Below are 15,076 nucleotides of genomic sequence, written 5' to 3' on the forward strand. Positions count from 1 at the left end.
AAAGGTGCCCACACATGTTGCAACATCACGGTAGATATTAGACAATTGGCCCCATTTCTCAGTATGTCTGAGTTGAATACAACATCAATTCCAGATAATAGTCCTCTCAAAACCAAGATGTTAAGTGAAAAATTCAGTCACAAAGACAGTCTGCATCTTCTGATGGCACGAACAGGCTGTAATGAAGCCGTAAGTCCTCAAGCTGCTTGCACACAAAAGGCTGAATAGCCAGGTCTCTTCCATGTGTACAACCATCATTTTGAGGGGCACGTGGCAGGAGCAGCCCATGTGGGGCCAAGTTAAATGCTGCAGTGTAAACCAAACACTGCGTAGGAAAAATAATAGCAATATATGAAACTATCAAATGAAGTGATTGAAACATATTTAGAAAGTGCACCCACAAGCAGTGTCAAATATTCTTGGCACCATCTATAATTCACATACACATTTAAAAAATAAATTGCGTCTTCTACGCAGGTAAACATAATGTGGCAATCTTGATTTTAAGTTTAAAAAGAGAATTCCCAACCAGCGTTTTGCTTATGGATGCTTAAGAATAGGCAGCACAGATTTGTCTGATGCAGGCATTGTCACCATCAGACCATACTTTCCAACTTTTCCTCGTTGGCTTCAGGGAGATCCCGGGGAGGTGGGATTGCAGGGGCAGGGCTTGATGAATCGCATCATTTTGGCCCCGCCCCTAAACGGTTGGCACAATTTTGGCCAATTACAGCAGGGGCGCGGGTTAAGATGAAGCAATATTTGCATCATTAAGCCCCACCTCTGCCACTTATCTATTGCTGGGGCAAGAACCGGGAGGGTGCCCTGCTCTCCCGGGAGCCCGGTTGGTCTCCCAGAAATGTGGGAGCCTCCCGGACATTCCGAGAGAGTAGGCAACTATGCTTTAAAGAAAAACAGCTAATGAATCTCTAGAGACTTAAGTGTCTCTTACATTTCTGTCTCCATTACTGAAGTCATGTTGTCTTACCTGTCAGCCTTTGATTAAATCTTCGTCTCCATGAAAATGGCCACCTCCATAGGCATCAATACATGGACATAGGACACAATTTCTGAACTGTGTCATCATGCCACAGATGGCGAAGCCACCCACGTCTTGTACTGGCTCAGCATCAGGGAGAATGACAGACTCTTCAGGGAGTGAGGGAGATCACCCCTATTTCAGGGAGTCTCCCTGACATTCAGGGAGAGTTGGCAAGTGTGCATCAGACTCAAAAAAACCTTAATACCCTTTGCAGGACTATTACAAAGGACCATGAGCCCAAAACGCAAGCTGCTTTATATCAGGCTTAGCAGCATGTTGCTCCCAGGTGCCTGCTAGCTTATATAACCAGACAGATCTGGAAAAGACTAGATAGTTCACACTATATCCACCTACCGTTTCCTTCTATTATTAAAAACATTTCCCCCGTTCCTGTTATCTTGTATTATGCATCTTTGGTGAAATGAGGTGCATTTAAAGAGTACCTTAGAGCATCTAACGAGCTTCAAGCATGCCTAGTACCCCCAAGAGAAAAAAAAAAACATTTTAAAAGGGAACACTTTGTGGCAATAATCTTATGGGGGTTTTTTTTTCCCATTAGCTTGGGATGCCATAGCTGTAAGCCCCAAATAGTTTCCAATAGGCCATTATTTTAAGATATATTTGACTAATACCATAGATTGTAAGCTTGCAAGCAGGGCCTTCTTACCTCTCTACCTGTCTGTATTACAGTAATAAAACAATACTGGGTACTTGTTTTCAATTGTAAAGTGCTACACAATTAAAAAATGATGATGACTAAACATAAATTGCAGCCAAAATGACTACTACAATGACTAATGATCAGAGAGAGAAAAAAAAAAATCTAGTCTTTATTCAGTCCCAGGGGAATGGAGTTGGGCAGCCTGTTTTAATGACTGCTATATAGCAAAGCACTGCATTCTATAAACCATTACACAAAATATTTTTCAATAAATATAGCTTATACAAGGGAAAATATTATTTAAAGCCAAAACAAGCCACCCATTTTAGCAATTTCAAAATATAAACTTTGACCTACCCACTTGCAAATTAATAATCTACACTACACCTTGATTAATAAATGATAGAGAAGTGTAATAAGACAATACACTAGACTCTTCTTATAAGATGTAAATTGTTTTACTCTACTTAGTGCAGCACGTGGAAAAGGTTGGGTTAAATTCTAAAAGTATACCCAAGAACCATTTCTAAAAGTAACCGATAACATTATTTGCGATTTTATCTCTGAACTAAAAATCTATGAAATACAACTATTGCATTCTGATTTTCATCACTAGGCAATGTGATCAATGGAGCCGTTTGAAGCAGGGAAAAATGTACACTTTTTTTTTAGATACTATAGCAACCTGTCTCGTTTTGTCCAGCCATTTTCACCAAAACTGTGAACTTGTTGCCAGAAATTATACCAGAGTTTTAGTAGGTCTAAGCGGCTTCCAGTGTGCACACAGAACATATTTTCCTGGTCTTGCCAAAGCATATCCTGAAAGAATTAGGTGTCACCATCTAAAACAGGCCTGTCCAACATGCGGCCCTCCAGATGTTGTGAAACTACAAGCCCCAGCATGCTTTGCCAGTAGACAACCTGTTGATAGCTGGAAGGGCATGCTGGGACTTGTAGTTTCACAAACATCTGGAGGGCCGCAGGTTGGACAGGCCTGATCTAAAAGTAAAATAATAAATCACACAGACTAGAGAATAGATCTGTATATACCATGCCTTATCCTTCCTGTAAAGAGCTAGTAACCCTAAAATACAACGTATTACAATATGAAAATAATTCTTAATATTCACAAATATACAGTTTTCATACCCTGAGAGAAACAAGATATGAAATGTTAGTATATTTGCTTTGAAGCTGAATGCAAGCTATTGTTATTCAAAAGGTTTGGCTCAAAAAGGGTGGGTATGTGTGTGTTAGTAGTCCCCTGATCTTTTATCACTAATCTTAAATATGTAGACATGTATAGACATTGTTTAGTTTTACCTGCATTGTCCACACCCTTCTAAATCCATTATGGTCAGTAAACAGACGTAAAAAACAAAAACACGCATCAGAGAGCTTTCATTGTAATAGAAAAAAATTCAAGTAGTTTTCATTAACTTAGTAATTAAACCTAGCTTATGTGTGTATGAGAGTCATCAACAACAAATCAAAAATCACGCAAGTGCTTATACACCCCCCAGAATGGGACATTGCAAAACGCCTTATTGACTGCAGTATTAGGATGAAGCAATGCATTCACTGACAGGGACTTCACTGTGTAATTAAGGCTGGGTGCACACTACAGAATTTTTCAACCAATGTGTTACCTACAACGATTGTACCAAGGACTAAAAGAAAAAAAAATAAAAGTCACGATCAGCATGCCGATTAATGCATACACACTGTACATGTTTTAAAAGATTTATCTTCCGATCTGTGCGCTTCATCTGTCATAACCATCGGCTGAGAAGATCATGACTCTGTAAACTCTATGGAGATCCTGATCGTGAGTACATACACACTGCAGGACTGGAACGAGATTTATAGTTCTGCTGAACAATCAAATTAAACGACGACTGGTATTTTGGAACGACTATCGTTCATCGTTTAAGTATATACACTAATCGTTTATCGTGTGATTGACCCATTAGTTGAATGAAACACTGTAGTATGTATCCAGCCCAGATTGACTATGATTGCGGCAATAACGCTGCCAGTGCTGCAAATATTACTGACATTAATAGAACAAAAAAGAAAAAAAAACAAAACACCAAACAATGAAGTTCAGACTGTAATACTGAAATATATAACTGCTCATTTTTGTTTGCTTACTTATTTGTTGGTATTTTATATCCTATTTCTCCAGGAGGAGTACTTTAAACATGTAGAAGAATATGGCGCAACCTAAGGCCTCATGCCCATTGGTGTTTTTAATGCTAGTAAAAACGCACATCAAAGTTGCATTTGATATGCATTTTAAAGCTTACTGTAGTTAAAGGCAGTCTGAAAAACCACAGCAAAACTAGGTAAAGTGCAAATTGGTATGGTGATACTACAAACAATGGTTTTTAGTGTCAGCATCTTTTACATATGGATAAAACACCAGTGGGTAAAAGTCCTTAAGTTGCACAGCAGCTTGCCCCTATAGTACACTCTTGTGCAAAGTAAAAGATAAGACATTAGCAGCATTGGTCTTTCAAATATTATATGCAGCTTTACAAAACGTGGTTGCAAATAAACAAAAAAAAAACCCCACTACATTTTCCCAGCACATGCTATACTTTATAGATTGTCACAGTTGTAGATAATTGCCAAGCACAAGTGGCTGTCTATGTTGACTTTCAGCCAAATAAAATTCTCTCAATTTCAAAAACAGGTTTAGACTATTCTGCCCAATGAGAGTGTTGAGTAACAATTTTTAAATATATACATTTCAAATATTACCGTTTTTTCCCCTGTAGTGTAGCTGTTACCCCGTACCGGCACTTAATATTGAGCTATATATTGTAGTGTGATGCAGCATGTTTTCTCTAGAGAATGAGAATGCCTCAATCTTAAATTTTAGCTTAAATCTGAAGACATTTTTCGTCTCACATAGTGCAAATATGATCATTAAAACCTTTGCAGCAATAACCAGACAATTGCAGCACTCAGTATACCCTAGTAAAACTAAATACATTTCCCAACATTAAAAAATGTAAAGAATGTTTGCCACATTTACATAAGGCTATGGACATTCAAATGCTTAGTTATTTCCATGCAGCTGTAAGAGGTTATTGGTTATTTTAGGGTCGCACAAAGTCTGGGCTTCAAATAATGTGCACATGATTTGTCCTATGTTGTCTTTCATTGTGATACAATTTAAACATGCAAATACAAAGTTGCCTTATTCCAATCTGCAAAATAATAAATATGTAACAACTTTTTACAGGATAAAACAATTACAGATAGTCAAGAACATACTTAAGACAGGTATGAATCACTGATCTTGGCCATTAATAGTTTCACTGAGCCCCTATCAGGTCTAATTGCAGAGTGGTGAATGCAGACATAAGTTAATAATTCTAGCTACTGAACTATAACGTATCCTGTGATGTTTTCAGACTTTTAATGCTCTGCTGACCCAGGAACAAAGGAGAGAAAACTGCAGATGCAGTTAATGCTTTTGTGTTTATTTAACCTGGCTTCAGATGTTTGAGGTAGTTTTCACCAATTCGGTCATGAGTAGTTGAATTTAGGAGGCTATACCTCCCCAAAGTTGGTATGACCCGTTTCCTTGGCATGATCCCTTGCTGCAGACTGTCCAGTTAAACCTTTTTGGCAAACCATGCAACGTAGGGCAAATCTGTTGACGTCTGTAAACTGCCTCTTCTTCCTGGCATCATCTGCAAGCTCTAGGGCTTGCACCAGTGCACCATCATCGGATGTGGAAAAGATGGTCATGGGGGGCATTTCAGAATCTGGAAACTGACGTTGCAACGGGTCGTAGTGAATGCCATCGTAAATTAGCAGAACCCGTCTACTGTAGCCAGCATCTTCCCCGAAACGGTCAATCCTCACTGTCTGTGTATCCACAACACAGATTTCACACTGATAAAATTTTGAAAGTATTGAAACTTCTATAGCCCCACCCCATGTGTCTTCTCTACGAATCCAGGCACAATACTCTTCATTGCTTTTGCCCAGCACAGCTTCACAATAACTCATTGGATCACTGGAAACAATTTCAGCAATGAGATTGCGCATTTCTGGTGCACAGGCTGGATCGTATACACCACCTTCCACCACGTAATAGACACTTGTAAAGAGGCAAGAATTGTCAGCTGGTACTACCCTACGGACTATTGTTGGAATATTTGATATGGTCCGATCATTGATACTTTTCCTAGAAGCAGATGTAGGTCTACTTTTATCTTCTTCCACAATAAGAGTATCGCCTGCCAAAAAAAATACAAGTAAAAACGAAATTCTAGTATATGTAACAAAATGCAGAAAAGTAATGTTTTAATTTCTCTAGAGATTATAACCAGCTTAATTAATGTATACAGTATATTATCTGAATAATTCTATCAATTAACATATCTGCTGGAGAAACACAAATGGAAAAAAATAATATTGGTTATGTTCAGCCCAAAAAAAAAAAACACGGTAAACATTAAAGGCGAACAATGGGTTCATAGTGCAAAATGACTATCAGCTAAACATTATCTGGGCCCGGACTCCTGATCCCCTGATATATTGCTCTACTTTAGATATAGGATGTTTGAGCTCCCAGTGCAAAACTTTTGGCACAGGGACCTTGAACATCTCATCCGTCCACCAGTTGAAGCCAATGCGCAGGAGGTGGGGATGACATAGGTTTCAGCCAGCTTCCTACTCATACAACGTGCCCTTTAATGTGGAAAACTCATAGAACCATGGATCCCAACATCATAGACTTCATGTAAGGACGAGCAAGGGATAACTTTTCCAAATTTCCACTATAAAGAAAAAGGTGGGATTTGCCTTTAAAACATATTTGCCTCATAAGCAGGCAGCCATTTTGTGGCTACAACAAACCCTCAGGAGCATGCAAACCATCATCTCAGGTGCTCTGCTTTTTATATATATATATATATATATATATATATATATATATATATATATATATATATATATATTATAGTTTGTCATCAGTTTAGACTAAAAAAGTAATTATGCATATAGCGTTTAAAAAAGGCTGTATGAGCTCTACTCCAAAACCATTAACAAGAGAAGAAAAACAAATTAAATAGTTAAAACGTAAACAAAAGTGGATCATAATATATTGAGCCTGTGTGCATACCCAGAATATGCAATACAACATAAGAATCTATAAACTATACAGAGAGAAGTCATTCTGGAAAAGGTACCTTATTTCTCTACATATTTGCATTTTAAAGGGGTGGAAAAGCTGCTGTACGGATTGCTATGATTAGGTACATCTAACACTAGTTCTGTTAGATTTTTCCCATACAGCGTTCATACAAATTTCCAATAATGACAAACTACAAACAAACTGTGAGTTAAGTTTGCCTTGTGTGTTGGTCACTTTCTGGGTACCACATCTGAGGCCTTAATGCAGCTAATTCAGTTATGGGCAACCCGATACACTTTGGGGGCCGCATGGTACAGCTCTCGAACCCTAAAAAGGGCCACACACTGCCCTAAACCTCAGTAACAAGTTAAAACAATACATTTAATTAAAGTAGACACTTACCTGTAATAACATATCAGCAGACATTTTAAACATATGTTATAAGCTACAACAAACATCTGACATTAAAGCAGGAAGGGGGAGTTGGGGCCACAAATTAAAGCTGGGAGTGCCCAACACTAATCTAATCAATTTAAATTACTACAAACAACTATACATACTCATAATAATCATATTTTGATTGCCTTTCTAACCAATCAGTTGAGACCAACCCCGAATCCACATTCACCCTGTACCTCTTCTCACCCGATTTGATGGGCAGGTCCCGCAGGGTGGCTTCCCCATCACTCAGATCGAGACTGGCTGGGGGATATCCTACCATAACACGCTGCGTGGGCCCCGAGATGCCAGTCACACCAGTGATATGATCCTGAAGCTCCCGGACACTGGAAACATCAGTCAGACCCTGGAGTAAGTGGGTGCCCTCTCGGGTTTTACAACGGAGACGCAACATAATGATGCTTTAGCCTACTAACAGCAAAATACACAACAATGACTGTGGACGCCGGCTAGGCACGCTGAATGACGGACTCTCGCGAGAGTGCGCTTTAATTGACAGTGCTGCAGGATCTCTGGGAGGGTTTTGTGTCAACGAACCTCCATGTTGGTACACCCAGAGGAATTTTTGTAATTATGTTTGAAGTCTAATAAGTTACTTGTTTGAGGTGACCGTCTTACTGAGTAGAGATATTATTTCAGCTATAAATGAACAGAAACTTATGTTTGTTGATTTAGCGGACACTTATTAGTTTATAAGGACACTGCAAATCTTTAAAACAGGATATTGTACCTGGACATAGTGGCAACTATGTGAAAAGTTTAGCATTGTAATAAACAAAGTGTTACCTGACAACTCTAATCATTTCAGTGCTTTGATATTTTGGTCATGCATACAGAAGCTCCCCTGCAATTTACTATGGCGGGACTGCTCTGCGGCATTGACCCATCTTCTGAAAAAATATTTTTTTCTGTTCACTGGCAGCCAGTCGCTGCTGTCGAATGGGAAAGTTGCGGTGCGAATATCGCTTTCCATAGAGGCTTCAGCTGAATCTCATTGAAAATACCAGTAACACCAACCTGGGATGGTACTCTTCACAGCTTGATGAATTACCTAATGTTGGTGTCCCCAAAGACATAAGTGGCAGTAGTTAGGGTAATGCCGTTGAAATCTATTATGTCTCCAGCGTTAAGCCTTTGATAAATAAGAAAATATGGTAAAGGAGCCTTCTGCCTGTGTCTATGGGGCACATTTATCATTCATCGGCAGAAATGAGAAATAGTTATCAATCCTTATCGCATGGATAAGGATTGATCTATTTCTCAAATTTATTAAAAATGGAACACAGAAACAGCAGTTCTGAAAAACTGCTGTTTCTGTGATAAAAAAAATCACACTTACCCCTCTCTTCGGGACGCGCTGTCTCTAGGATCTCCTCCACGTCATCTTCGTTCCTCTTCTTCTTTCCATTGCGCATGTGCAGTTTCACAAAGATCCCGGTCTGTCTGCAATTCTGCGAGCGGTGAGTGACAGGGAGGGATCATGTGATCCCTCCACACATGCACTGTCCAGCTCTGCTCTTCGGAACAGAGCTGACAGCATTGGGTTTTTTCATTTCTGATAATGTACGCCAGCTTCAGCTGGCGTACATTATCAAGACAAGTTTCAGAAAAAAAAGTTTTTTCGGAACGTGTTAGATTGCAGCTGGGAACAATCACCATACTGTTGAATGGTGACTGCTCCCAAAAACGAAGAGGAGTGCAAAGCAGCAGATATCCATGATATCTGCTGAGATGCACCCTTAATAAATTTGCGGAGGACACGGAGGCACCTTAATTACCCGGTAAAAGCACTATCGTGCTTTCTTAAATATGCCCCTATGCCCCTTCATCACTTGTTAAACAGACCCCTGGGTACTAGCAAACAAATAAGGAGGTGGAAGTGCCTTCTATTTGCAATAAGCAGAGTTACATTAAATCATTGGTTAAAGTCATTTAAAGCAGAAATAAATGAAAACGTGAGGCGTATGTGTGTTGTTTTTTTTTTTGTTTTTTTTTAGCATAAAATCACTGTGACAGACTACAAGAATCATTTTGGCTTTTCAGGGTTTTCAGCAAAATTCTGGTCTTCTGGTCTTCCAGCCTGTCATGTAATCACTATTGTACACCTCTCTTCCTACCCTCCACAATTTCTGCTTGGTCACTAACACAATGGGGTTATTCAAATTGCTATTGGTTTCCTCAATGACATTGAGGTCCAACATCTTTTTAATTTCCTGTCTCACAGCAATGCGCCTAGTTTCAGGAATGTGGCCCCCCTGCCCCCCGGGCCAGCCCGCTACTGCTCACTACAACTTCTAGAGGTGTAACTAGAACATGTTCTATGAAGGTGGCACATCGAGGTACCTCAGAAAACACATATATTATCCTCTGAACTATTTCCTCGGGCTGGTTTCCTCCTGCTTTCCTGTCTGACTTTATAATTGACGGCCAGTCACTTCATACGGCCCCTTCCAATGAGTGAATAGTTTACTCTCCTGTGTGGGTACCAGTACAAGAACTTTGTCACCTGGTTGGGATGTCCTAATAACAGCCGACTTGTCATAGTTCATTTTTTGTACCATCGGGGTGATCTTCCCCAACTTGTTAAACTGGAACACAAATTGGATCACATTGGGTTATTTAGGGCCCCTGTTGCTCCCAGCCCTCCTTGACAACATCCAAAATGCCCCATGGCTGTCTGCCATACAATAATTCGAAGAGGCTAAACCCTGTGGATGCTTGAGGCACCTCTCTCACTCCGAATATTAAATAGAGTAAAAAACATCCCAGTGCCCTTTTTCCTGCACTACTACCTTTCTCACCATATGCTTGAGAGTTTTGTTAAAACATTCCACTAACCCGTCATTTTGCGTGTTGTATATTGATGTTATATGTTTCTACCTTTCACAACTGGCACAGCTCTTTCATGAGACTGGACATAAAGGGAGTACTCTGATCAGTCGAGATTTCCTTGGGAATACCTAATTGGGTGCAATACAGAAGTCCTTCTTTGCTATTGTACTGGATTTTATATTACGCAAAGGTATAGCTTTGGGATACCTGATGGTGTAATCCACAATGATCTCCACGTACTGATGGCCATGGGCTGATTTTTCTAATGGACCTACCAAATCCATACTAATAGGCTTGATTAGGGTTTGCACCATGGGAATGAGAACTAGTGTGGCTCTGTAGTCTGACTTCGGACATGTTCTCTTGCATACCGAACATGTATGGCAAATCTTCTTTACCGCCATAAACACCCCCGGCCAATAAAACCTGAGTTATATACACTCAAAGGTTTTGTCTTTTTCCAAGTGTCCCCCACACAGATGTGTATGTGCAGCATTAAGTACAAGTGGAACATGAATTTATGGCACCAACAATTGCTCTACAATTTTGTCTTGAACTTTAGCAAATCATTTCTCACAATATAATAAGCAATACTTTCTGCAGGCCTGACGGCTTTCTCTACGCCATTTACCTCAATGCCATTATCATAGACATTCACTAAGGTAGTGTGACTGGATCACTGTTAAATAACTTTTGGTAAAAATGTATTTAAAGCGAATAGCGCAGGGCACTTATTTATGTAATTGCATCTGCACTTATTTTTTGATATTGTTTATATTGTGGGATAGGTAATCGTTATTTCTGAGACCAGGGAAGAAATTTGTCTTTTGTCTAACTTTGCTGTAGGAAATGCCTATTTCTGATGCATGTATCTGACACAATGAGCCTGTGTTTACCAAGCCTTTGGTGTATTATTGCTTGGGAAACTAGCTTGTTGTATGTCCCTTTTGTTGTTGTGTGAATATGATTCCGAACGCTCTGATGAAAGGCCATGTGTTAATTACATCTTTTGATGTGTGAGGTTTAACTTGGAGACAGGAAGGTTTTAATTTAAAACGTGCTGCCACATTTCCTGCATCTCAAAGGTACAGGAAATCGCAGCAAGGTTTTTAAGAATTTAAAAGCCAAGTATAAATACTAGTGGCTTTGCAATGTATGTAAATTTATGTTTGTATGAATAGAGTATATCCTGTTTCTAAAAATAGATTATTTCTGAACTGTATAAAAGATGTGCTCTGTTAGTATGTAATTACATTCTGACTTCATCTGACCTGACCACTGATACCTTAAATCAGTGGGACTGTCCTTGTCAGGACACTTGAGCAATAAAACATCACTCTGCTTCAAAGACCTGCTTGACAACTTCTTCAATATTGTTGTTTCCTGTGATCTACAGATTAGACCCTAAAATCTAATCCGTTCTCCGGCTGTGTCTGCGGTTTGGACCCAAGCGCTTCCAGTACCATTGCCTGCCTGCTACCTGCAGCCCTGGTCAGTGTGATAGGCCAGGGGGGATCCATCCACAGCATCCCTGATCCATAGTAAGAGGTCAGGAGTACCCGTCGGGTACACCAGCAAGGAGACACGCTAGGAGCGTCAGTGACCCAGAAGGAACGTGGTTCTGAGTGCCATAGAAGGAGCTCAGTGGTGGCAGCAGCTTAAGCCCCTCCTACTGCGGCAAGAGGGCGCTTTTTGGATAGTGAAAGGGAACGGTGGCAAAGTAAGCCCAGCCGGTTCCTCGCAACAACAGACAGGGTGGCATAGGTGGTCCATCCTGTCACAGGTAGCATCTCCAAGTTGGTCTCAACCAAAGCCATTCAGTGGAAACAAATTGACTAGTTCCTCCGCTTTCCAGGAGGGGAATAGTATACATTTCTTTACAAACAGAGCTCCAACATTCCAGAATCTGGCCAAGCAGAGCTAACTTAACACCAGCAGCATCAGGTACTCAATGCTTTTAGAACAGGTAGGAGAGAGCAGCACAGTCTGTCAACTGTCTATTTCTGGAAGGACAGTGGTGAAGCCACGTGCACCTGATCTGCCTCTCATGGTGGCCTTACTTTGAAGTGCAGCGCATACTGCACAGACCATGTACGGTCAGCGCTGCACCTCCCTGGCACCTCTGTTATTAAATAAGGAGCTCTTTCAATCACGATTCAGCAAACATTCTTCTGACAGTCTTTTTGTGCACAGGCTCATGTGATTGAGGTTGTGCGATTCACAAAGAACTTATTGGGCAGGCATCGGTATGTGACTGCAATCGACTCCTATCACTGCAGAATCAACAGAGAGAGTTACCTGTGAGTAGAGATTGGTAGAGCATTTTAATAACACTTCATACAGAAGCAATTTAATGTAGTCAGATTAAGCAGATCACTATTATACAGCTGTTGCCCCCCAGTTGTTGTACAGCTTCAAGGCCCAGCATGTCTGGTGAGCTCGAGCTTACATGTCAGGTGTACTGGGTGGAATGTATGACCAAGTGGGACTGTTGGGTCAAGGAGCAGCAGTGAATTAATTTGTGTTCTATCTGTGAGTGACACTGTGGGATCTATTTATCAAATGTACAAAAGCCCTAATTCAATAGATTTTGTTATCGGAGGGATCTTGATAAATAGACCCCTGTGTCTTGGATGGGTGTATTGAGGGATGAAGTTCTATATTTATGTTTATGCAGTGGGGGCACGAGTGTGCTCAGTGCTAGCTGTCTGAAGCACTATATGTGTCACTCACCGGACTGTGAGTGCTTCTTCCCGGACATTTAGGAACCGTGGCCGTCCTCCATCCTGAGGGACTGCGCATGCGCAGCCCTTTCCATACCTCCAGTGTATGTTCCTTTAACTAAATTGGCAGATCAGGCAACACTCCCTATATTAAGCACCTGTGGTCAACACCACGTGCCTGATCTTGGAGTCTCATTCCCCATGAGTCTCTGAAGGTGTTCCTGTGTTTCCTCGTTTATTCAGCCCAGCTGATTCCTGTGGTTTCCAAACCACTTCTACCTCTGTGGTTTCCAAACCACTTCTACTACTGTGGTTCCCATACCACTTCTACCATCTACTGTTTCATCGTGACTGTGAGCTGATCCCTATCCGCTGCCTCCATGCACTACAGTCTTCTAATCACTTCAACCCTACCATGCATCATTGGGACTGTTAGCTGATGCCTATCCGCTGCCTCCGTGCACTACAGTCTTTCATTCACATCCACTCACCTGTTCATGATTGTGACTGCCAGCTGATTCCTATCCGCTGCCTTCGTGCACTATAGGCTTCAACCTGCAACTCGTCTGTGTTTCATCATCGTGACTCTTTGGCTGATTCCTATCCGCTGCCTCCGTGCACTACAGTCTTCAACCTGCAACTCGTCTGTGTTTCATCATCGTGACTGCTAGCTGATTCCTATCCGCTGCCTCCGTGCACTACAGTCTTCAACCTGCAACCCGTCTGTGTTTCATCGTGACTGTTTGGCTGATTCCTATCCGCTGCCCCTGTGCGCTTCAGTCTTCAGCCCTTGTCAACTCTCCCGTGTTTCCTTGAGTCTGCTGCCACTATTGCTACCCGCTACTCTCCGTGACCAACTGTTCCAGTTCAACTCTGCTCCGGTGTCCCATCGTTACTGCACCTGCTGGTTGCTATTGGCTACCTCCGTGTTCCCGCAGAGACCCGCTGCTGTTACTTCTCAGCGCTACTCATCCATCTACTACTGATCCGCTCTCCACGCCTTCCTGTGTTCCCTGCTGGTCTACCTACCTGTGCTCCGCACCTGCTAGACCACCGCTTCACCCATCCAGGGACTTTGGATCCTGCCGGCCTCCTGCCCTTCAGGTATCTCTGCACTCCTGTCTGACTGCCTTCTCCTGAACCACGGTATGCATACTTCCCATTGACTGTGCTGTGTATTGCATACCTTGCTGGACTGTGTTGGTTCTCCTCTGGAATGTACTATCCGCTGAGTCTATTGCCATCATTGACTGTGTTGGTTCTCCTCTGGAGTGTACTATCTGCTGAGTCTATTGCCATCATTGACTGTGTTGGTTCTCCTCTGGAGTGTACTATCTGCTGACTCTATTGCCATCATTGACTGTGTTATCTCATGCTGGATTACTTCAAGAGACTTTCTATATTGGCAGTGTTGTTCAGTCATTTATACATTTATATTGTGCATATTACTGTGGATCAAAGTCAAGGTGCCCGTGTATATATTGTGTTACAGTCTCTCCCCGTGCACCTCCTCACATTTATATTCAGTGGTACAACTTGCTAGTGGCAGACCACTGACTCCCGTTTACAGTTTCACCCGTTCCAGTATCCTCTCACATAGCAGTGGTACAACTTGCTAACGCAGACCACTGACTCCCCGGATACCTCCACTTGGATTCCATTCCTTCACTCAGACAGCGGTACAACTTGCTATCCGCAGACCGCTGACTCTCATCACCTCCTCGTTTCTGTTGGACATTCCTCCTCACTATAGCAGTGGTACAACTTGCTACCGCAGACCACTGACTACCTTCACGTGTCCTTTGTCCATACAGTTCCTCGTGTATTACTACTTCCATATTGCCAGTGCTGCTAGTCATAGACTTTCCTGAGCATCTCATCATCTGCTATTTTCTGTTCCGTGATCACCCTGCTACCAGAGTACCATAATACCACCTATATTGCTCTGGTAAGCCTATCACCTGGTGATCCCTGGGTAAAGACTCCTAGTGCCCGTGACAGTAAGATCAGGCCATGACAGACCCAGATATGGAACCTACAGCCAAGGAGATGCTGCAGCATCTGGTCAACCGTGTGGAGCAACAGGATGCTCGCCAACAGCTGTTACTTCAATGTTACCAATCTTTAACCTCCCAAGGAACATCTGGACAGACTGTTACAGCTAATGTTGAAGCTCCTGTGCTTTCCTCCGTTTCCCCAGT

At 41.7% G+C, this 15,076-nt stretch overlaps 1 protein-coding gene across 2 annotated transcripts; it reads right to left on the reverse strand.

Moving 5' to 3' along the window:
* Positions 1-1,117: 1,117 nt before the first annotated feature.
* YOD1 (YOD1 deubiquitinase) lies at positions 1,118-7,791 on the reverse strand. 2 transcript variants are annotated; one of them, XM_075196185.1, is made up of 2 exons: positions 7,507-7,791; positions 1,118-5,962 (listed from the first exon to the last, which is right to left on the reverse strand). In XM_075196185.1, exons 1-2 carry the CDS (start codon positions 7,712-7,714, stop codon positions 5,268-5,270), a joined length of 903 nt encoding a protein of 300 aa, XP_075052286.1. In that variant the 5' UTR covers positions 7,715-7,791; the 3' UTR covers positions 1,118-5,267. The 2 variants fall into 2 exon arrangements, with proteins under 2 accessions (XP_075052286.1, XP_075052287.1); XM_075196186.1 differs by having other exon boundaries at positions 7,497-7,579.
* Between the last annotated feature and the right edge of the window lie 7,285 nt (positions 7,792-15,076).

This window comes from Mixophyes fleayi, chromosome 2, assembly GCF_038048845.1.
Source record: "Mixophyes fleayi isolate aMixFle1 chromosome 2, aMixFle1.hap1, whole genome shotgun sequence".
NCBI lineage: Eukaryota > Metazoa > Chordata > Amphibia > Anura > Limnodynastidae > Mixophyes > Mixophyes fleayi.

Bases quoted from the DNA above. Each gene is read 5' to 3' on its own strand.
- YOD1 (XM_075196185.1), bottom strand. From the start codon at position 7,714: ATGTTGCGTCTCCGTTGTAAAACCCGAGAGGGCACCCACTTACTCCAG. The intron at 5,963-7,506 runs GTGAGAAGAGGT...TTTTTTTGGCAG, and splicing joins GGACCTGCCCATCAAATCGG to GCGATACTCTTATTGTGGAA.